Source organism: Musca autumnalis, unplaced genomic scaffold (genome assembly GCF_047663935.1).
Source record: "Musca autumnalis isolate F117 unplaced genomic scaffold, ASM4766393v1 scaffold_1, whole genome shotgun sequence".
NCBI classification, from domain to species: Eukaryota; Metazoa; Arthropoda; class Insecta; order Diptera; family Muscidae; genus Musca; species Musca autumnalis.
Window position 1 is genome coordinate 24,968,346 of NW_027411644.1, and position 23,932 is coordinate 24,992,277.

At 36.7% G+C, this 23,932-nt stretch overlaps 2 protein-coding genes across 2 annotated transcripts; one reads left to right on the forward strand and one right to left on the reverse strand.

Moving 5' to 3' along the window:
- Positions 1 to 1,277: 1,277 nt before the first annotated feature.
- Positions 1,278 to 21,496, forward strand: LOC141395062 (uncharacterized). Its single transcript, XM_073970467.1, has 7 exons — positions 1,278 to 1,991; positions 2,145 to 2,326; positions 12,699 to 12,823; positions 12,884 to 13,125; positions 13,320 to 13,520; positions 13,592 to 13,800; positions 13,868 to 21,496. The coding sequence occupies exons 1-7, from the start codon at positions 1,848 to 1,850 to the stop codon at positions 14,094 to 14,096; spliced, it is 1,332 nt and encodes a 443-aa protein (XP_073826568.1). The 5' UTR covers positions 1,278 to 1,847; the 3' UTR covers positions 14,097 to 21,496.
- On the reverse strand, positions 21,199 to 23,496 carry LOC141395056 (uncharacterized). The gene has a single exon (XM_073970453.1). The coding sequence runs from the start codon at positions 23,344 to 23,346 to the stop codon at positions 21,514 to 21,516; it is 1,833 nt and encodes a 610-aa protein (XP_073826554.1). The 5' UTR covers positions 23,347 to 23,496; the 3' UTR covers positions 21,199 to 21,513.
- Positions 23,497 to 23,932: the final 436 nt, after the last annotated feature.

The following is a 23,932-nucleotide window of genomic DNA, read 5'->3' on the forward strand; positions in this document are numbered from 1 at the left end:
GTTTTATACACCCAACGATAACTAAATACCAAATTTCAGCCATTTTGGTAGGATAATGAAGCTAAAACCTTAAAAATACCGAAGATCGGGAGGTACCGTTCTATGGGGGCTATATCAAAACGTGGACCGATATATCCCATTTTCAATACCAAACATCCTGCAAGTAATAAAAACTTCTGTATCAAATATTAACTCTCTATCTTTAAAGTTGGGAGCTGTATCTTGATTTCAACAGATAGACGGAGGACGGACGGACATGGTTAAATCGACATAGAATTTTATGCTGATCAATAATATATATACTTTACAGGGTGGAGGGTATAATGATCTTCCATCCCTTAAAAAAGACCTTTAAAAGGTGTTCTGACTTCTAGAAGGTCTTTAAAGTTGATTTTGTTCCTTAATAAGACCTCTAAAAGATCTTCTGTCCCTTAAGAAGGCATTTTAAAGTTCTTCTGACTACAAAAAGATCTTAAAATGGTCTTCCATCTCTTAAAACTTAAAGGTCGTTTTAAGAGATGGAAGGCATTCTGACTCCTAGAAGATTTTCAAAAGGCCTAAAGGCCTTCGTACATAAGCTGCTCTGCCTGATTGCCTTGCTTTCCTGCTTCATTTTTGACATAATAAAAATAAAAGAATAAAGAAGGCCGAGGAAATTTCGAACTGGGTTGCCCTTTTCTTTCTTATTCTTTTATCAGATGTAAGCAAGGTAAGCAGGCAAGGCAGCTTATGTACGCAGGCCTTTATATTCCTTAAGAAGACTTCTAAAAGGTCTTTTGACTCCTTGAAGATCTTAAAATGGTCTTCCAACCCTTTAGAAGACCTTTAAAAGATCATCTGACTCCTAAGATACATTTAAATAGTTTTTGCCCTTAAGAAAATCTTTAACAGCTATTAGTATTCTGGTATTCTGTCCCCATAGAACGCCTTTCAAAGGATTTCTGTCCCCTTTTAAAGTATCTTGTACACTAAAGAAGACTTTCTTGAAGTACTTGTCTGTCCATAAAGAAGACCTTTAAAAGAACTTCTACTTCATGTAGTCCTTCTCTCTCTATAGAAGACATTTCAATTTCATCTGCCTCTACAGATCTTCAGAAAACATTTAGGGAGGGGAAAATAAGTGATTTGGAGTGTATTATCTGAACATAAGTAACTCTCTGTTTTTTGTTAACTGTCCTACTACCGTTACCTTTCATTGTGTTGCCAACGCTAGACAAAACAATTGAATTGGCAACTCATGACGTTCAAAATAAAAACATACAACAAACCAACAACAAAAAGAGGGAAGCAATCCACCCCTTACTCAAACTAAACAAAACACCAAAAAGCCGGCAGAAGGACAAACAAAAACACACGCAAAACTTTGACAACCGGAAAGTTCTCTCATCTGCTAAGTTAGTGGATGACAGAAAATTAAATTCAAAACATTCAAAAAGGACCATCAAACATCTGGGCTACGACATCTGACAGATGACAGCATCACAGAAAAAAATCTGAGAAAAAAAAACACTGAAGAGGGGTGGCGGAAACTCAGTGGCAAAACATTTACAAAATTTCTTTTGGCAGAGCAAGAGTTGAAAAAGAGGATTTTAGTTTAACAATTAAAAAAATACATTTTACAAAAAAATTTACAAACATTGATAACGAATAAAGAATAATATCAAAAAATTAAAACAAATAAAATACAATTTTGTAAATTTTCGCAAATTTTGGAATACATAATAGTTTTTTTGGCTGTTTGTGTATGTGTGTGTGTAATCCTGTGTAGTATCCAGTATCCTTTTCTTTTTGGCAAAACCAAATATTAAGTCATTTTTTAGTTTGGTAACTGGTGGGGAGACCTAATTATGGGCATTAATGAAACAAATTCACAAATGGCTGCAATAACGGATGTTTTGGTCTCATCATCGAATGGTTCCAAATTGACTTTGGAATTATTTGCCGATATTTTTAAATGTATTGAACCGGAAGTAGAAATCGATACATTTGAGGTAAGTGGTGTGGTTGGTGGCGGTGGGTGGGTGGTATGGGTGTATTATCTCATAACCACAGTACATACATACATACACACATAATTCTATTTAAGATGATGTCAATATTTTAAGAAAAAAATACAAATCACATGAAATGCCTTAATCTTTCAGGAACAACAAGGCTCCGGACGTGGGGACAATTATACAGCCACCCTTTATCGCATCCATTTGGCGGGTCATCGCAAATGTCTGGACGATGGCAAAAAACAAAAATGGGAAAATAATGTGATATGCAAACGCTTGCCCGAAAATCCCAAACTTCGTGATGCCTACAAAAGTGATAAGCTGTTTAGGTAAGTTTGAGCAAAATTTAACGCACAATTTCTGTAGTGTGGGGTACGGCAAAAGAGGAATTTTCAAAATACCTTGAATCATAGGAGATCTTCTATCTTAAAACTAAAGAAGACCTCCTTATGCCCGTAATTTCTAGCCCTAGGTAACCGGATAGGTAGCTACCTGTTAGTTATCTTTACCTACACGTTTGGTAATTTCTACGTGCCATTTACCGACGAGTGTGAATTTTGAAAACATGTGGTAACATTGGTGATTTTCATTCATGATTTCGTAAAAACATTGCCACATATAAGTGTTTTACAATTTTTAACACATTGGCAACCATCAACCAGGCAAAATCCATGGTGTAAGTAACACGGCTGTTTTCGACCCGGTAACGTTACCTATGGATTAAAATTATGAAATTTTGCTTACACGGGGGATATCTATGAACTCATAGATAACTACGAGTAGAAATTACGGGCATTAGGGTGACTTCTATCCATAGCATACCACTTTAGGGTTTCTTCCAACCAAAGAAGACCCCTTTTGGAGGTCCTCAATCTAAAGAAGATCTCCTTAGGATGTCTTTTATAGAATACCCCTTTAAGGTGCCTTCTATATTTAGAAGACCCCTTTAGGGTGTCTTCTAACTTCAGAAGACCGCTTTAAGATGTCTTCTACCTTTAGAAGACCCCTTTAGGGTGTCTTCTATCTATTGAAGAACACTTTAGGGTGTCTTCTAACTTCAGAAGACCCATTTAGGATGTCTTCTAACTAAGGAAGTCCCCTTCTAACTAAAGAAGTCCCCTTTTGGATATCTTCTAACTAAAAAAGGGGCTTTAGGGTGTCTTCTATCTAGAGAAGACTCCTTTTAAAGAACACCTAACTGAAGAAGACATTTTTAGGGAGTCTTCAAAATAAAGAAGACCCCCTTAATGTGTCATCTATCTACAGAAGAGCCTTTAGGGTGTCTTCTATATACAGAAAACCATTTTAGGCTGTCTTTTAGCTTCAGAAGACCCCTTTAGGGTGTCTTCTATCTATTGAAGAACACTTTAGGGTGTCTTATATCTTCAGAAGACCCCTTTTGGATACCCTCTAACTAAATAAGGTCCCTTTAAGGTGTCTTCTATCTGTAGAAGACCCCTTAGGAGTGTCTTCTAACTTAAGAAGACACTTTTAAGATGTGGTCTAACTAAAGAAGTCCCCTTTTAGATATCTCCTAACTAAAAAAGCCATTTAGGGTGTCTTCTATCTAGAGAAGACCCCTTTTAAAGAGCACCTAACTAAAGAAGACTCATTTAGAGTGTCTTCAAAATAAAGAAGACCCCCTTAATGTGTCATCCATCTACAGAAGACCCTTTAGGGTGTCTTCTATCTACAGAAGACCATTTTAGGCTGTCTTTTAACTTCAGAAGACCCCTTTAGTGTGTCTTCTATCTATTGAAGAACACTTTAGGGTGTCTTCTAACTTCAGAAGACCAGTTTAGGGTGTCTTCTATCTTCAGAAGACCCCTTTTGGATACCCTCAAACTAAATAAGGTCCCTTTAAGGTGTCTTCTAACTTGAGAAGACACTTTTAGGATGTCTTCTACCTAAAGAAGTCCTCTTTTGGATATCTTCTAACTAAAAAACGCCATTTAGGGTGTCTTCTATCTAGAGAAGACCCCTTTTAAATAGCACCTAACTAAAGAAGACCCCTGTGGGAGACCCCTTTAGGGTGTCTTCATCAACAGAAGACATTTTTAGGGTGTCTTCAAAATAAAGAAGACCCCCTTAATGTGTCATCTATCTACAGAAGACCCCTTTAGGGTGTCTTCTATCTATAGAATACCATTTTAGGCTATCTTTTAACTTCAGAAGACCCCTTTAGGGCGTCTTCTATCTATTGAAGAACACTTTAGGGTGTCTTCTAACTTCAGAAGACCCCTTTAGGCTGTCCTCTATATATAGAAGTCCCCTTTATGTGTGTCTTCTAACTTCAGAAAACCCCTTTTGGATACCATCTAACTAAATAAGGGCCCTTTGAGGTGTCTTCTATATACAGAAGACCCCCTTAAGGTGTTTTCTATCTACAAAAGACCCCCTTAAGTGGTCTACTAACTACAGAAGACCCCTTTGGGATTTCCTCCATCTGTAGAATAACCCTTTAGGATGATAGGACACCCCTTTAGGGTGTCTTCCATCTATAGAGGAACCTTTTAGGGTGCCTTCTAACTAAAGAAGACTCATTTTGGAGGTCTTCTAACTAAAGTAGACCGCTTTAAGATGTCTTCTACCTTTAGAAGACCCCTTTAGGGTGTCTTCTACCTTCAGAAGACCGCTTTAAGATGTCTTCTACCTTTAGAAGACCCCTTTAGGGTGTCTTCTATCTATTGAAGAACACTTTAGGGTGTCTTCTAACTTCAGAAGACCCATTTAGGATGTCTTCTAACTAAAGAAGTCCCCTTCTAACTAAAGAAGTCCCCTTTTGGATATCTTCTAACTAAAAAAGGGGCTTTAGGGTGTCTTCTATCTAGAGAAGACTCCTTTTAAAGAACACATAACTGAAGAAGACATTTTTAGGGAGTCTTCACAATAAAGAAGACCCCCTTAATGTGTCATCTATCTACAGAAGACCCTTTAGGGTGTCTTCTATCTACAGAAGACCATTTTAGGCTGTCTTTTAACTTCAGAAGACCCCTTTAGGGTGTCTTCTATCTATTGAAAAACACTTTAGGGTGTCTTATATCTTCAGAAGACCCCTTTTGGATACCCTCTAACCAAATAAGGTCCCTTTAAGGTGTCTTCTATCTGTAGAAGACCCCTTAGGAGTGTCTTCTAACTTGAGAAGACACTTTTAAGATGTCGTCTAACTAAAGAAGTCCCCTTTTGGATATCTCCTAACTAAAAAAGCCATTTAGGGTGTCTTCTATCTAGAGAAGACCTCTTTTAAAGAGCACCTAACTAAAGAAGACTCATTTAGAGTGTCTTCAAAATAAAGAAGACCCCCTTAATGTGTCATCTATCTACAGAAGACCCTTTAGGGTGTCTTCTATCTACAGAAGACCATTTTAGGCTGTCTTTTAACTTCAGAAGACCCCTTTAGGGTGTCTTCTATCTATTGAAGAACACTTTAGGGTGTCTTCTAACTTCAGAAGACCCCTTTTGGATACCCTCAAACTAAATAAGGTCCCTTTAAGGTGTCTTCTAACTTGAGAAGACACTTTTAGGATGTCTTCTACCTAAAGAAGTCCCCTTTTGGATATCTTCTAACTAAAAAACGCCATTTAGGGTGTCTTCTATCTAGAGAAGACCCCTTTTAAATAGCACCTAACTAAAGAAGGCCCCTGTGGGAGACCCCTTTAGAGTGTCTTCATCAACAGAAGACATTTTTAGGGTGTCTTCAAAATAAAGAAGACCCCCTTAATGTGTCATCTATCTACAGAAGACCCCTTTAGGGTGTCTTCTATCTATAGAATACCATTTTAGGCTATCTTTTAACTTCAGAAGACCCCTTTAGGGCGTCTTCTATCTATTGAAGAACACTTTAGGGTGTCTTCTAACTTCAGAAGACCCCTTTAGGCTGTCCTCTATCTATAGAAGTCCCCTTTATGGTGTCTTCTAACTTCAGAAAACCCCTTTTGGATACCATCTAACTAAATAAGGGCCCTTTGAGGTGTGTTCTATATATAGAAGACCCCATTAGGGTGTCTTCTAAATTCAGAAGACCCTTTGGAGGATGTATTCTAACTAAAAAATGTCTTCTATCTAGAGTAGACCTCTTTTAAAGATTATCTAACTAAAGAAGGCCCCTATTGGGGACACCTTTAGGGTGTCTTCATCTACAGAAGAAATTTTTAGGATGTTTGAAGAAAGAAGATCCCTTTCTATATACAGAAGACCCCCTTAAGGTGTTTTTTATCTACAAAAGACCCCCTTAAGTGGTCTACTAACTACAGAAGACCCCTTTGGGATGTCCTCCATCTGTTGAATAACCCTTTAGGATGATAGGAGACCCCTTTAGGGTGTCTTCTATCTATAGAAGAACCTTTTAGGGTGCATTCTACCTAAAGAAGACTCATTTTGGAGGTCTTCCAACTAAAGGAGACCCCTTTTAGGGGCCTTCCAACTACAAAATACTTCTTTTGGAAGTCTATTAACTAATGAAGACCCCTTGGGACGCCTTCTATCTACAGAAGACTTCCTTTGGTGTCTTCTAACTAAACTTAATCACTTTAGGGTGTCTTCTATCTTTAGAAGACTTCCCTTAGTTTGTCTTCTAACTAAGAAGACCAATTTAGAATTTAGGGTGTCTTCTATCTAAAGAAGGCCCATTTGGCGTGTCTATAAGGCTTATTTCGGAGGTCTTCTAACTAAGGAAGACCCATTTTATAGGCTTTTCAACTAAAGAAGACTCCTTTTTAGGCCTTCTAACTAAAGAAGGCCCCTGCAGGTCGTCTTCTATCTATAAAAGACAACCGTAGGTTGTCTTCTATCTGTAGACGAGAACATTAAGGTGTCTTCTCTCTGTAGACGAGAACATTAAGGTGTCTTCTATCTGCAGAAGACCCCTTTATGGTGAATTATATCTGTCTTCTAACTAAAGAAGACCCCTTTTTGAGAAGATCCCTTTAGGATGTTATCTATCTAAAGAGTTATGGAGTCTTTTGTTTATAGAAGACCATCTTATATAATTTCTAACCTGCTAACCTTGAGGGGTAATCGAAGGCACTTTAGTAGGTTTTCTGTCTATAATTCTAGGAGACCCTTTTAGAAGGTCTTTTGCCTATAGAAGACTTTTTAGAAGATCTGTCCACAGAAGATTCTCTATAGGGTCTACTAACAATAGTAGACCATGTTATGAGGTATTCTAATTATAGAAGACTCCTTTGGGAGACCTTTGGTCTACAGAAGATCTCCACAGGAAGTTTTCTAACTTCAGAAGACGCACATTGTAGGTCGTATTTCTTAAAAACCCTTAAGGATATCTTGTAACGGCATTAGGACGTCTTGTGTTAGCAGAAGGCCCTTATGAAGTCTTTAGATGATCTTCTGTCTGCAGAAGACACTTTTAGGTGGTTCTCTAACTTCAGAAGATTCCTTCAGGAAGGTATTTTAACTTTTGAATGCACCTTTAAGAGGAGTTCCCTTCATAAAAGACTTCTTTAGAAAATTTTCTGTCCACAGAAGACAGCTTCTGTTAGCAAAACAGGAGGTCTTCTAACTATAGAGTGGCCCTTTAGGAGATCTTTTTACAGGAGACCCTTGTAGGCGGTTCTTAGAATACCCCTTTAGGAAGCCTTCTAACTTAAGAACCTTGCTTTTTATGAACCATTTAGGAGGTCTTTTAACATAAGAAGACCACTTTAGGTGTTTTTATAACTTTAGAACCCCCCTTTGGAAGATCTTCTGACTAGATTAGGTTAGGTTTGGAGATGTGCAGCCACTAACTTGAGTAGAAAGTTATACACGATGGAAAGTGAACACCTACTAACATATGTCGTCTACGAGCCAGGGCTGGACAACGACAAAGGAGGTGCTCGATCGTCTCCAACTCCTCCTCATCCTTACAGAGTCTGCAGTAGTCAGTAACATCCTCATCCCATTTGATGGTAAAAGCCCTGATATAGTAGTGTCCAGTAATGACTCCCGTCGTTACGCTAACTTCAGCTTTACTCAGGTTCAACATAGAGTTCGTTCTTTTGACTGACAGAGACGGCCATATGAGGGGGGTTACTGCGGTTCCAGTCGTCTCTACTAGGTATAACGACGTCTATATCGTCAAATCTCATGATTGGTGATATATAGTCGCACAGTTTCCCGCGTTGGTTCACATTTATACCTGATTCATTCAGGATACAACCATGCCCATAGGCACAGCCGCGCCAGAGATCCTGTTCATGCAGCCGTAGGGCACTGCGTGTTGCCTGACACTTAATGCTGAGACTCAGTGGTTTTAGGTCCAGCATTGCCTTCAGAGCAGCCTGTGGTGTGCTCCTGGTGGCTCCAGTTATGGGAATCGCGGCAGCTCTTTGCACCTTGTCAAGCCTATTGGATGTCGATTTTTGGCGCAGTGAGTGCCACCAAACAAGAGAACCATAGGATAAGATGGGTCTAACCACGGTGTTATACAACCAGTGTATAATCGATGGGTTTAGACCCCAACTCTTCCCAATAAAATTCTTACATGAATAAAGTGCAATCAATCCCCCCTTCGCCCGCTCTTCAGCATTCCTGTTCCATCGCAATTGACAGTCCAGGATTGTGCCAAGGTACTTTGCCTCGATTGTCCAGATCAGCCAAATATTGTTTATAACAAGTAGCCACAGTAACGGTGAGAGCACCCCTCCCGCTTTGGGATTGTAAGTAACTTTTACCTCTTCTGACTATAGAAGACTCCTTTGGGAGACCTTCTATCCACAGTGGAGAACATTATGATAATTACTGTTAGCAGAAGACCCTTTAGGCGGTTTTCTAACTTCAGAGGGTAAGGTACGATGACCCCTTTAGACGATCTTCTACCTTAAGACCGCTTTTGGAGATCTTCCAACTTAAGAAGATCCCTTAGTGACATCTTCTGTCTACAGAACACACCTTAAGGAGGGGTTCTATCTATAGAAACCATCATAAGCAGGAATTTTGTCCAAAAAAAGACTCCTTTAGGTAGTCTTTTTCGGCAGAAGAACTCTTTGAAGTATTTTTTTACACCAGTCTGTTCAATACAGACCTATCTCGCTTGAGCCTACCTCTAATGACCCGTACATGGAATGTATGGGGGTAGCAGTCAGGTGTGGAACTGCCGAGATAGAGTTGCTGAACGTATACATCCCGCCGAGAAATAGCTGTATCTCAGATTATAAGCCTGACATTAGCCCGCTTTTGGAAGGTCATAATCGTCTGGTCCTGGGGGACTTTAATGCGCATCATGACATGTGACATTCGGCCCTCGGAAACAACCAGAGAGGTATAGCGCTGGCTGAGCAGATTGATAGCTCTACGTTTTGCTCGGTCAATGAGGACGCCCCACCAGAATTAGAGGAGCGTGTCACAGTTCGCCAGACATAACCATCGTGTCACCTGGTCTGACAAATGACGTCACCTGGCAACCCGTAATTTCCTTTGGATCAGACCATTTCCCCATAATTGTTTCCATCAGCAGACCACCCGATTTCATCACCTTTGAACGCCGCACATTCGCCAATCATGGGAAAGCTGATTGGCCGAGTTTCAGAGAGTTCACCAACCACCGCTTCAGAGAATTGCCAAATCCTTCTGATGTTCGGGTAGCGGAAAGGACGTTCCGAGACATCATCAATACTGCAGCCGCTCGCCATATACCTGCTGGTCGAATACCCGAAGTAAGACCAAATTTCCCACGGGATTAGCAAATGAGCGTGATGAGCTTTGTCGAACCAACCCCGACGACCCCAGAGTCAGAGACTGGAAGTTAACAGGCTGGTCGGCGAACATAAGCGGAACAAGTGGTTAAATCATCTGAAGAGTTGCAACATTGGAGCCGGTATAAGTAAATTGTGGATAACGGTTAAGTCACTCTCGAACCCCGGAAGGAGGGATGACAGGACCTCAGTCACGTTTGGCGACGTTACGTTGACTGACCCGAAGAGGTGTGCAAGATACTTCAATCGACAGTTTGTCGAGCACCGAGAGTGACTGGGCGAAGAGAAGAGTGTTACGTCGCATTAGATCTCTTCCTGCCGAGGATGAACCACCATAGTTTACAGTGGATGATGTTGCGAATGCCATCAGGAATGCTAAATCATCCAAAGCGTTGGGCCCTGACGCTAGCCACCCTTATTGTTCCCGAAGTCTGGAAAATGAGCAGGGTGGCCCCGCTACTGAAGCCAGGCAAGGATGCCAGCAAAGGTGAATCGTACAGGCCGATTTCGCTTTTGTCACGTGTAGCGAAGACCCTTGAGGCCTTAGTCCTCCTCAGCATTAGAAATAGCTATCAATTTGCCGATCATCAACATGGATTCCGTAAGCAGCACAGCACGACAACAGCGCTGCACGCGATCTCCACACATATTTGTCGAGGACTCAACCAGGAGCGGCCGTGTGATAGAACAGTGATGGTGGCGCTTGACTTATCAAAAGCCTTTGATACAGTCAGGCACTCCACGCTGTTTGAGGACATTGAGCAGACAACCCTCCGGCCAAGCTTGAAACGTTGGATAATCAACTATATGTGTGGTCGCCAGTCGTATGTGGAATTCGGGAACAAGAAATCCAAGCCCCGTAGAGTGAAACAGGGAGTTCCCCAAGAAGGGAACTGTTTAACCTCTACCTTTCCTGTATTCCGCCCGCCTCCAGACGGCATTGAGATCGTAACGTATGCGGATGATTGTACAATCCTGGCGTCAGGTACCTACCCTGATGACATCTGTGAGAGACTGAACTCCTATTTAACCGATTTTACCATCTTTTCCACACGAGGAATATGCAGATATCCGCCACTAAATCGACGGCCACTCTGTTCACCACATGGACGGCGCAGTATAGAAGAGAGTTGAATATCAGGGTCGATGGTAGCAGAATTCCGACCCCAAAATTCTAGGGGTCACATTCGACACCACTTTCACGTCGTCCGCGCATGCCACAGCTATCTGTGATAAACTGAAATGTAGGAACAAGGTCCTCAAGTCCCTAGCCGGCAGCACTTGGGGTGCAGATAAAGAAACCTTGTTGACAACGTATAAAGCGATAAGTCGGTCTGTGGTAAGCTATACGGAGCCAGTTTGGTACCCGAATTTATGTGACACGCAGTGGGATAAGATTCAAATTTGTCAGAACGCCGCCCTGAGAACAGCAACAGAGTGCCTCCTCAAATCTACAGTGGACCATCTACATGAGGAGGCAAAGATTCTTCCAGTACGACAACATAATGAGATGCAATCGTTGCAGTACTTGCTCGGGTGTTACCGTGAGAGCCATCCCAATCACCATCTTGTGGGTAGGCCCGGCCCATTCAGGGAGATCAGGAAGGATATCCATGCTCTAGAGGGAGAGGTCCAACGATAGAGGAGAGAACCCCTAGATCAACAAGCATATCAAGCAGGATTGAATAGCACTCACACGGACGCAGTTGCCAAGGTCTTAAGCAATTATAGTGTGAATAAAGTACTCGGAGTACATCCTCCATCTATCGCAGCTGAGAAGCGTCAGCTGCCACGACAAACTAGAGTAGTTTTGGCTCAACTACGCTCGGGATATTGCAGTCGCCTAAATTCTTATTGGGCAGAAATCGATCGTGCCGTGCAAGACATCTGCCCAGTATGCGGCATGGGCCCGCACGACACACAACACCTTTTTAACTGCCCCGCCAAACCTACCCATCTATCTCCAGTGGATCTGTGGCTACATCACATCGAAGCAGCCACTTTTCTGGAACTGGAGATAGACCCAGAGCCAGATTGAACAGAGGAACGAACAAATAAACATAACAAAAACACTGTTACAACAACAACAACAGAACATATCTTAAGGAGCGGTTCTATTTATAGAAACCATCATAAGCAGGCATTTTGTCTAAAGAAGGAGTTTTCTAAGTAGTCTTTTTTGGCAGAAGAACTTTATTTATTTATTTATTTATTTATTTATTTATTTATTTATTTATTTATTTACTTATTTATTTATTTATTTATTTATTTATTTATTTATTTATTTATTTATTTATTTATTTATTTATTTATTTATTTATTTATTTATTTATTTATTAATTTATTTATTTATTTATTTATTTATTTATTTATTTATTTATTTATTTATTTATTTATTTATTTATTTATTTATTTATTTATTTATTTATTTATTTATTTATTTATTTATTTATTTATTTATTTATTTATTTATTTATTTATTTATTTATTTATTTATTTATTTATTTATTTATTTATTTATTTATTTATTTATTTATTTATTTATTTATTTATTTATTTATTTATTTATTTATTTATTTATTTATTTATTTATTTATTTATTTATTTATTTATTTATTTATTTATTTATTTATTTATTTATTTATTTATTTATTTATTTATTTATTTATTTATTTATTTATTTATTTATTTATTTATTTATTTATTTATTTAAAAGGTCTCCTAGCTTAAGTAGATCTCTTTAGGAGGACTTCTACCTACAGAAGAAACTTTTAGGAAGCCTTCTGGCTATAGAAGACTTCTATAGGAAATATTCTAAAGAATATACATATGTATACATACAGAGGACACTTTGGGTGGTGTTGGGTCTATAGTAGAATGATTTAGAAGTTCTGCTATCTACAGAAATCTTTCCCATAGGCAGCAAAGCCGATCGAAATATCTGTACTACAGAATCTTTCGTTCCTTTTCTACATAGAAATAGTTTTTTTTTTTTACTTTTCTTTCAAAGGAATGAAGTTGAATTCTACACCGCCATAATGCCGGAACTCTTGAAATTCCAAAACACCAAAACTACAGAACTATTTAAGGCCATGCCAAAATGCTACTATGCCCGATCGGATCTACTTATAATGGGTAAGAACTGCTAGAGATAGAAAAACTGAGATTCGAATTATGTTTTCTTTTCGCTTCCAGAGGATTTAAGGATACGAGGCTTTCAAATGCCCGATCGTAAACAAGGCTTGACCATAGACGAAACTGAAATGGTTTTAAAACAAGTTGCCCAACTTCATGCTTTAAGTTTGGCATATAAATTCGAAAATCCCAAACAATTTGAAAGCTTACGCAAACTAACGGAGGAGGGGCTATTTTCCAATGACAACATCAATTGGTATAAGGAATATTATGAGACGTTGACGAAAAATGCCATCAAAATGGTGAGTAGGGGCAAAAAAAATGGATATAAAATAGACGTTTTATATAAAAGGAGAAGCTAAAAGGCTTTAGCCATTTGAAGAAGCGCGTAATTAAAAAAAAATGTCAAATATGTCGCGACGGATTATCATACAGCTCATTGTATCTACTTTAGAAGTTGTGATGGAATAATTATGATTTTCTTTTATTTCCTAAGCTTTCCGATGTCTTGCCGGAAAACTCCAAGTATTTGCAAGCTTTTAAGGAGTTTGCTGAGACAACAAAATTTTTCCAACGCATGGTTAGCATAGTTAGTGAAGAATCGGCACTGTCTGCATTCTGTCATGGGGATTGTTGGGCCAACAACTTTTTATACCGCTATGAGACACAAGCAAATGGTGAGAAAAAAGTAGCAGAGGTAAGATTTAAAATTTAATAAACCCTTATCTTATATGAGAAACTTTAAACATGATTTTTTTTTTGTTCCAGGTTTGTTTGGTAGATTTCCAGTTGATACGCTACAGCTCAATAGCCTTGGATGTGGCTAATTTATTATTTTGTTGTACAAGTAAATCTATGCGAGATGGCCACTTGGAAGAGTTCCTCAATTTGTATACCATAGAATTGTTTAAGTGGTTACAGCTGCTGTGCACTAAAATACCTGATTTTTGTAACACCTTGGAGAAACTTGGCAATATGTAAGCACAAGAAATTTGCATATATGTATGTGTGTGTGTGTCATTTATCTCCCTTTTTCTTTCACAGATTCCGTTTAGAATTAAAAACTTATGGCAGTTTCGCCTTGGGCTTAGCATTGGACATCATACCAATGAGTACTTGTTCCTCTGAATATGCTCCCGATATGTATATAAATCGCTCGAATAGCGATGACGGCCAATATGGCGCGCCGGTGCTAAATTTTCCTCCCAACGATTTGTGCCGTCAAAAAATGTCAGAAATTTTAATCGATATGGTTGATAATGGCATGCTCTAAGGATTTAGAGGCTTAATTTTTTTTTGTAGATTTATGCTATAGAAAACAACTCTTAAATATATATTTCTATTGAAACGATATTATACGTTTGTATGTTTAGTCAACAAAGTAACTAAGAAAGTATTATTAACTTAATTAAGATACTAAATCTAGTTTTATATAATTATTTATTTTGATTTAGAGATATGTTTACTTAAAGTAATATTTAGTATTACTTTTATTAGATTTGTATTTTCAATGACCGTTTCCTTTCGCCTAAATAACATAACCTTAAATCGTAGAGTTTAGGAATAATATTGATTGACATCATAACCTAAATATTTAAAACCTTTGAGTGACACATAAGATAGATCCTACAGATGAAATAAGACTAAGATTAAGACTCCTATAATAGGTCTTAACTACAGAAGACTTTTGAAAACAATATCTTTTAAAAAGTCCACGTCTTGAAAGAATATTTTTTTTAAAGTCCAGGTCTTGAAAGAAAATTTTTTAAAAAGTCCACGTCTTGGAAAAACTTTTTTTTAAAAGTGCAAGACTTAAAAAATTTTTTTTTTAAAAAGTCCACGTCTTGAAGAAATATTTTGTAAAAAGTCCACATCTTGAAAAAAATGTTTTTTAAAAAGTGCACGTCTTGAAAAAAATATTTTTTATTAAGTCCACGTCTTGAAAAATATTTATTTTTGGAAATTCCACGTCTTGAAAAAAAATATCTTTTAAAAAGTCCACGGCATGAACAAAAATATTTTTTAAAAGTCCACGTCTTGAAAAAATAATTTTTTTTTTTAAAAAGTCCACGTCTTAAAAAATTTTTTTTTAAAAAGTCCACGTCTTGAAAAAATATTTTTTTTTCAAAAGTCCACGTCTTGAAAGAATAACTTTTTTTCAAAAGTCCACGTCTTGAAAAATATTTCTTTTTGGAAATTCCACGTCTTCAAAAAAATATCTTTTAAAAAGTCCACGGCATGAAAAAATATTTTTTAAAAATTCGAAGTCTTCAAAAAATATTTTTTAAAATTCCAAGTCTTGAAAAAATATTTTTTAAAAAGTCCACGTCTTGAAAAAACATTTTTTTAAAAAGTCCACGTCTTGAAAAAATATTTTTTAAAAAGACCACGTCTTGAAAACATATTTTTTAAAAAGTCCACGTCTTGAAAAATTATTTTTTAAAAAGTCCAGGTCTGGAAAAATTATTTTTTAAAAAGTCCACGTCTTGAAAAAATGTTTTTTAAAAAGTGCACGTCTTGAAAAAATATTTTTTATAAAGTCCACGCCTTGCAAAAATATTTTTTAAAAAGTCCACGTCTTGAAAAAATATTTTTTAAAAAGTCCACGTCTTGAAAAAAGTATATTTTCATAAAGTCCACGTCTTGAAAAAATATTTTTTAAAAAGTGCACGTCTTGAAAAAAAATATTTTTTCCTAAAGTCCACGTTTTGAAAAAAATATTTTTTTAAAAAGTCCACGCCTCGAAATATTTTTTAAAAAGTCCACGTTTTGAAAAAAATATTTTTTTAAAAAGTCCACGCCTCGAAATATTTTTTAAAAAGTCCACGTCTTGAAAAAATATTTTTTTAAAAGTCCACGACTTGAAACAATTTTTTTCTAAAGTCCACGTCTTGAAATATATTTTTTTTTAAAAGTCCAAGTCTTGAAAAAATATTTTTAAAAAGTCCACGTCTTGAAAAAATATTTTTTAAAAAGTCCACGTCTTGAAAAAAAAATTTTAAAAAGTCCTCGTCTTGGAAAATATGATTTTTTAAAAAGTAAACGTCTTGAAAAAAAAATTATAAAGTCCACGTCCTGAAAAAATATTTTTTAAAAAGTCCACGACTTGAAAGAATTTTTTTTTTTTCTAAAGTCCACGTCTTGCAAAAATATTTTTTTTAAAGTCCACGTCTTGAAAAAATATATACTTGAAAGAATTTTGTTTCTAAAGTCCACGTCTTGAAAAAAATATTTTTTAAAAAGTCCACGTCTTGAAAAAATATCTTTTAAAAAGTCCACGTCTTGGAAATTTGTTTCTTGAAAAATATTTTTTAAAAAGTCCACGTCTTGAAAAAAATATTTTTATAAAGTCCACGTCTTGAAAAAATATTTTTTAAAAAGTCCACGTATTGAAAAAAATATTTTTTATAAAGTCCACGTCTTGAAAAAATATTTTTTAAAAAGTCCACGTATTGGAAAAATGTTTTTTTTGTTTTGTTTAAAGTGCTCGTGTTGAAAAAAATATTTTTTATAAATTCCACGTCTTGAAAAATATTTTTTTAAAAAGTCCACGCCTTCAAAAATATTTCTTTTTGGAAAATCCACGTCTTGAAAAATATTTCTTTTTGGAAATTCCACGTCTTGAAATAAATATTTTTTAAAAAGTCCACGTCTTGAAAAATATTTTTAAAAAAGTCGACGTATTGAAAAAATATTTTTTAAAAAGTCTACGTCTTAAAAAAGTTTTTTTTAAAAAGTCCACGACTTGCAGATATATATTTTTTAAAGTCCACGTCTTGCAAAAATATTTTTTTTAAAGTCCACGCCTTGCAAAAATATTTTTTTTAATGTCCACGTCTTGCAAAAATATTTTTTTTTAAGTCCACGTCTTGCAAAAATATTTTTTTTAAAGTCCACGTCTTGAAAAAATATTTTTTCTAAAGTCTACGTTTTGAAAAAATATTTTTTCTGAAGTCTACGTCTTGAAAAAATATTTTTTTAAATGTCCACGACTTGAAAGAATTTTGTTTCTGAAGTTCACGTCTTAAAAGAATTTTGTTTCTAAAGTTCACGTCTTGAAAAAATATTTTTTTAAAAAGTCCACGACTTGAAAAAATATTTTTTAAGAAGTCCACGACTTGGAAAATTTTTTTCTTTAAAAAGTGCACGTCTTGAAAAAAATATTTTATAAAAAGTGCACGCCTTGAAAAAAATATTTTTTATAAAGTCCACGTCTTGAAAAAATATTTTTTAAAAAGTCCAAGTCTTGGAAAATTGTTTTTTTTTTTTTAAAAAAAGTCCACGTCTTGAAAAATATTTTTTAAAAAGTCCACGAATAAAACATTTTTTTTAATGTCCACGTCTTATTTTTTTGTTTTTTTTTTAATATCCACGGCTTAAAATTTTTTTTTATAAAAACTCGACGTCCTAAAAAATATTTTTTTAAAAATCGACGTCTTGAAAAAAACATTTTTTAAATAATCGACGTCTTGAAAAAGATTTTTTTTAAATCGACGCACTGAAAAAAGCATTTTTTAAAAAATCGACGTCTTAAAGGAATTAGTTTAAAAATCTACGTCATGTAAAGACGTTGAAAAAACTTTCAAAAAGATCGACTTCTTTAAAAATATTCTTTACAAAATCTGCGTCTTGAAAAAATCCGTAGAAGACCCCTTTAGTAGGTGATATAGCCGCAAAGGGATGCTTTAAGAAGTCTTCAATTCGTAGAAGATTCTTTTAGGAGGTCTTCTATTCGTAGAAGACTCCTTTAAGGGCTCTTTCCTCCATAGAAAACTCTTTTTGAATAGAGAAAACTACTTTGGGAGGTCTTTTATTTGCAGAAGACTCCTTAAGGCGGTCTTTTATCTATAAAACAACTCTTTAAGAGGTCTTTTATCAATAGAAGATTTCTTTAGGATATCTTTTATCTATAGAAAAAGAAGACTCCTTTAGGAAGACTTTTGTCTATGGAAGCCTGCTGGGGGATGTCTTTTATCTAAAGAAGGCACCTTAAAAGGCGTTTATCTATAGAAAACTTCTTTAGGAGGTCTTCTATCTGTAAAAGACTCCGTTAGGAGGTCTTTTACCTATAGAAGCCTAATATAGGATTGTTTTTTATCTATAGAAAACTCCTTTATAAAGGTCTACTATCCGTAGAAGACTCTTTAAGGTGGTTTTCTATCCGTAGAAGACTACTTTAGGAGGTTTTCAATACTCTGCATCTTGAAAAAATCCCTAGAATACTCCTTTAGTAGGTGATATAGCCGCAGAGGGATGCTTTAAGAAGTCTTTAATCCGTAGAAGACTCTTTTAGGAGGTCCTCTATCCTCTAGACTCCTCTAAGGCGTCTTTCATCCATAGAAAACTCTTTTTGAATAGAAAAAACTACTTTGGGAGGTCTTTTATTTGCAGAAGACTCCTTTAGGATGTCTTTTATCTATAGAAGACTCCTTTAAGAGGTCTTTTAACAATAGAAGATTTCTTTAGGAGATCTTTTATCTATAGAAAACTTCCTTTGGAGATCATTCATCTATAGAAGACTGCTTTAGTAGGACTTTTGTCTATGGAAGACTTCTGGGGATGTCTTTTATCTAAAGACGACATCTTAAAGAGACGTTTATCTATAGAAAACTCCTTTAGGAGGTCTTCTATCCGTAAAAGACACCGTTAGGAGGCCTTTTACCTACAGAAGACTAATATAGGAATGTTTTTTATCTATAGAAAACTCCTTTATGAGGTTTTCTAACCGTAGAAGACTACTTTAGGAGGTCTTCAATACCTTGAAAATCCTTTAGAAGTTCTTCTATCCATAAAAGACTCGTTTAAGAGGTCCTCTATTTGTAGAATACTCGTTTAGAGCTTCTTATATTTCCAAAAAGACTCCTATAGAAGGTCTTCTACGTTTAGAAGACTCCTTTAGGAAGTATTTTATCTCTAGAAGACCCATTTAGAAGGTCTTCTGCCCACAAAAGTCTCCTTTATGAGGTCTTCTGTCTATAGAAGACTTCATTAGGATGTCTTCTATACATAGCGGACTCCTTTAGGAGGTCTTCTGTCTACAGAAGACTACTTTAGACGGTCTTCTATTTCCAAAAGACTCCCTTAAAAGGTCTTCTATCTCTACAATACTCTCTATAGAACACTCATTTATGAGCTCTTCTATTTTTAGAAGTCATTTAGAAGATCTTCTATCTGTAGAACACGCCTTTAGGATGTCTTCGATCTTTAGAAGTCTCCTTATTTATCCATAGACGACTCCTATAATAGGTCTTTCACCCATCGATAACTCCTTTAGGAGGAGTTTTGTGAGAATCCTTTCGGAGGTTGTTTATGTTTAAGAGGTCATTTATCGAAAGAAGACCCTTTATGATATATTCTATCCGTAGAAAACTCCTTTAAAGGATCATTTATATTTCGAAAAGTCTCCTTTAGAAGGTCTTCTATCTCTAGAAGGCTCCGTTAGGAGGTTTCCCATCTGTAGAAGACACCTTTAATAGCTCTTCTATCCGTAGAAGATTCCTACTACTTATAGAAGACTCCTTTAGGAAGTCTTCTTATAGAAAACTCCTTTAGTAAGTCTTCTATCTGTAGAAGACCCCTTTATAAGGTGTTCTACTTATGGAAGACTCAATTAGGAGACTTTTAGGAAGTATTCTATCTGCTAAAGGCTCCTCTAGGAGTTCTTCTACTTATAGAAGAATCTTTCAGGAGGTATTCTGCGACTCCTTCAGTAGGTCTTCTATTTATGAGGTATTCTACTTATGGCAGACCCATTTAGAAGGCCTTTAGGAGGTTTTCTATCTGTAGTAGACTCCTCTAGGAGGTCATCTACATATAGATGACACTTTCAGGAGGTCATCAACATATAGATGACACCTTAAGGAGGTCATCTACATATGGGATATCTTCCATCTTTAGAAGACTCATTAAGGAGGTCTTCTATTCACAGAAGACCCATTTAGGAGGTCTTCTGTTCATAGAAGATTCTTCTACATATCGAAGACATTTTGGGAGTTCTTTAATTTATAGAAGACTCCTTCAGAAGGTATTTTGTCTAAAGAAGACTCTTGAGTGGTCTTTTATTTATAGAAAACTCCTTAACGAAGTCTTTTGTCTATAAAATATACTCCTTCAGTAGGGTTTCAGTCTATAGAAGACTCCTTTAGGAGGTCTTTGTCTAAAAAAAGACTTCTTTAGTAGTCAACTCTTTTACTTTGGGTTAGCTATGTTTCGTAATTCGCTAATCTCGTCGCCTCTGCTGAGAAATTAGTTCTTATTTCAGGTATATGTCAAGCGAGCGGCTGACTGCAGCACTGATGATTTCTCGGGAATTCCTCTCTTTTACCCGAACATCAGTTGTTGGTAAAATCCTTGCCAATTAGCTTTCCCATGGTTAATGAAAATACAGCATTCAGAGGTCGGGTGGTATAATGAAGGAGATGATGACGGATTACCAGGTCACGTCAGACCAGGTGAAGCGATGGATTTGCTAGGCGAACTATAGCAGTTAAGTCTAATCCTCGTGGGAGCGTCAACACCAACAGTGGCCTAAAGTCAGACGTATAATATGCAGTACGCCGTTGTTTTAATCGGCGATATACACACTTTCAGCAGTTCTATCTTAGCGGTTTCACACTTGACCGCTACCCCTAGTCCCAGCGAGATGGCTCGGCAATGGACAGACTGGTGCTATATAATTGAAAGTCCACCACCTCCACTTTTTGTTCTATCCTAGCTCATTACTTTGTATCCATCACAACTCCGAAGACCCTAGGTGTTATTCGGCTTCGTTTCTTAAATTGAGCAAAACCATGTAGCTGATGTGGCGACGTAATGTCATGTCGGATCAGTCCTGTGCATAGAACCGGCAGTCCCAGGGTTAAGGATTTATTCATATTGCCTACCGATGCGTACTTCGAAATTCAATTTAGAATAAACCGAAAATTGATACAAAAAAATATTCAGAATTCTCCTGTTTGGAAGGTAAGGGTACGCATCTGTCCCTGAATCTGTATCTTTGTTAATAAGTTATTTTGGAATGGTTACGGGTCACTTGATAATGCAAATTATCAAATTACAGGACAATCGCTCGAAAAAAATGCAACAAAATCTCACAAAACACTTCAAATTAGGGATTTTCCTTGTATGGGGTCTGTGCCAAAACATGAACCTACCGCATCTATTTAACCAGAGCCTATCAGAACTTTATAAAATAAATTAACATACATACCTTAAGTCGGATGTGTGGTAAAATCCAGCTACACTATTGACGCGTCTGTGAAATGGTCGGGCCTTGAACTTATTTTTTCTTTTTATTTCATGTTACTTTGAAAAAACATTCCCGACCGATCTTAATATCTTCACACCACATTCATGATGGTGCCAGCACCAATAAATTTCAACTTCAATGTATGTTTATTTTATAAAAAATATATATCTGTTTCAACAAGTCCTAGTTCATGTAAGGATAATACCTTTATTGTAAAGAAACAAATCATATAAAAACACAAACAAAATCAGTATTTCGAAAAACGTTAAACAAACCAAAATAAGCAATGACAACTAAAATACAAATATTCAGATGTATACTCAAAACTAAACTAAAACATTAAACTATATAAACTAACTTTATACAGACAATAAGTAATTTGTTTATATAGCTACTATAAAGAATAAAGATAATACCAAACTAAACCATTCGATACCTTACTTTAATAATCAGCCTTTGCTGTCCATGAGGATTTTGTGGCGGGCATTTGTTTATCACAGCTATCGCGTATGAATCTCAAACCAGCCTCAATGGAACTTTCAACCTCTCTGGCTGTTTTTGGTTTCTTGGAGTGGGAGGGTAAAAAGAAATCTTCTAAATTTGATGGTGGCGGTATGCAGGCACCTCTTTGTCTAGCACACGAATCATCATCAACATCAGCTGCATGGTCACGTTGTTGAGGGGGTTCTTCATAGTTGCGACGTTTAAAAACCTTTTCTTTCTTTTTGGAACTTTGAAATGTATTAAATGTGGTAGAATGGGGTTCATCCATCAAACTGTCCATTGCTGGTGTTGGAGGCGGTGGAACATTGTTGTAGTTGGCATTTGGCATACTGCGAAAGTTAGTACGCTTCACGGGTCTTTCTGGAGGTGGTGCAAATTCTGGTTGTCTTTCTTTGCGTTTATATTCATTCCATTGTTCTTGTGTCATGGGTTCACGTTCTGGTTTGTATTCCCACTCATCTTCATTATTCCCATCGCTCTTGGTAGGTTTATTTGTTTTAACACCATCCTTTTCTTCATCCCATGGACGTATGTGTTGTTGCCGTTCCTTTTCCCTTTCCTCCTCTTCCTTTTGCCGTTTTCTTTCCAATTTCTCTGCTTTTTTGCGAGCCTTACGTTCCTCCTTGGTCTCCTCAACGATATCTTCTTTTGATTTTTCTTCCTCTTCTGCCTTTTCCAGTGGCGGCAATCCCAATCGTGCCCTTTGCCTATTCTTTGCAGCCAATACCCGTTCCGCAATTATCTTTTCCCTTTGTGCCCTTAAAGCTTCCCTTCTTTCTTGTTCCTCTAAGGTTTTTTCTCTGGCTTTTAGTAACTCTTTTTGTTGTTTCTTACGTTCCGCCTCATCTGTGGAGAAGGCATAATAACCCACACCATGCTGACGTGCCTCATCAAAGAACACATCTTGATAATGGACATCGGTTTTCTCAAGATTTTCCTGTTCCTTTCGTTCCCAGTTGGCTTTTTGTTCTTCATGTTTGGACATCATTGAAAATCCATCACCGAAAACAGATGCCGGGGGCGGCATTGGTCCTATGACCCCTTCTCCATCATCATCTTCATCATTGTTTCCCGCAATGCTTGTGGATTTTTTCGAACCCATGGTGTCGATAAGCCAGTTTGCTTTGGTTTGATCTAAACGTTCGGGCATACTTGCTGCCAGTTCCTGATCTCTTTTCTTGGCATTTTCCAAATCACGTTTCAAACATTTCCGAGTTCTACCCAAACAATCGGTATACTCTACCCAATCATCTTCGGGATCATCATTGTGATCACTGTAGTTATCTTCCCCACTACTGCTATCATCACTACTGTCGCTCGATAAGTATTTGTTGTTATTTGACGCAGTGTTATTGTCACCTTCTTCCTGCTTCTTTTTATTAAACATAACCAAACAATTATCATCGGAATTCAATTTACCTCCTGATTTGGTCATACGTTCATAAAACTTTGCTTTAGCCTCCAGAATCTTTTGGGACTTTTCCAAAAGCAATGAATCTTCATGTTCATACACAGACTTTTCATCGGACTTTTCCAACTCTTTGGCCCGCTTCCTTTTGTCTTTCTTTCTGTGGGATATGTCAATGTCGTCCTCAATGTTATCTGCTAATGATGGCTTTTGAGTCCTAATGGAAACATATTCTTGACCGGACGCTACTTTGGTTGTTTCATTTTTAGCTTTGTTAACTTCTGCTTGCTTGCGCAACAGTTCAGCCTTCAAACTAAGCAGGGAAGATAGATTTACGTTAATTACTTTGTTTGGATCGTTCATGTTGTCTGTCTGCTTCCACTTGGCGGGAAGGCAAGCTATACGTTTAAGGCAAGGAACCACTCAACACTCAACTCAGAACTTCATCTGCAAAAGACACCAAAAATAATTTGTTTACAATTTTAGCCAGGGATGGGCACTAGAGTTGTGTAGTTCCGGAACGAACTAGTTCCAAGGAAATATTCCGGAAAAGGGACTATTGGAACTATATCCAGTTCTTGCGTTTATATAGTTCCTTTAGTTCATATAGTTCATTTGGCTTAAGATGTATTTAAGCATTAAGCTCCGTTCCTTTAGTTCTTCCCGTTCCTTCAATTTAAAGCCTACGTCGGTCTTTTGTCTTTCTGTTTTTTTCGCTACAATTTATTTATTTTTATGTCATTCATCCACCAAACCATGAAAACATTTCGGTCTTGGAGCTATTTGGAACAAAAAGAGCGACGAAAGATGAAGATTCGTTGAACTATTTCGGTCTCGGAACTATTTGGAACGAAAAGAACGATGAAAGAGAAAGATTCGTTGAATTATATCGGTCTCGGAACTATATTAAGGAACTAGTTCCTTTCGGGAAAGGAACAAAAAGATCGAT

Excerpts from the sequence above, each read along its gene's own strand:
- LOC141395062 (XM_073970467.1), top strand. The coding sequence starts at position 1,848 with ATGGGCATTAATGAAACAAATTCACAAATGGCTGCAATAACGGATGTT. Across the intron at positions 12,824-12,883 it reads ATCGGATCTACTTATAATGG|AGGATTTAAGGATACGAGGC; the intron begins GTAAGAACTGCT and ends TTTCGCTTCCAG. Across the intron at positions 13,801-13,867 it reads TTGGAGAAACTTGGCAATAT|ATTCCGTTTAGAATTAAAAA; the intron begins GTAAGCACAAGA and ends TTTCTTTCACAG.
- LOC141395056 (XM_073970453.1), bottom strand. The coding sequence starts at position 23,346 with ATGAACGATCCAAACAAAGTAATTAACGTAAATCTATCTTCCCTGCTT.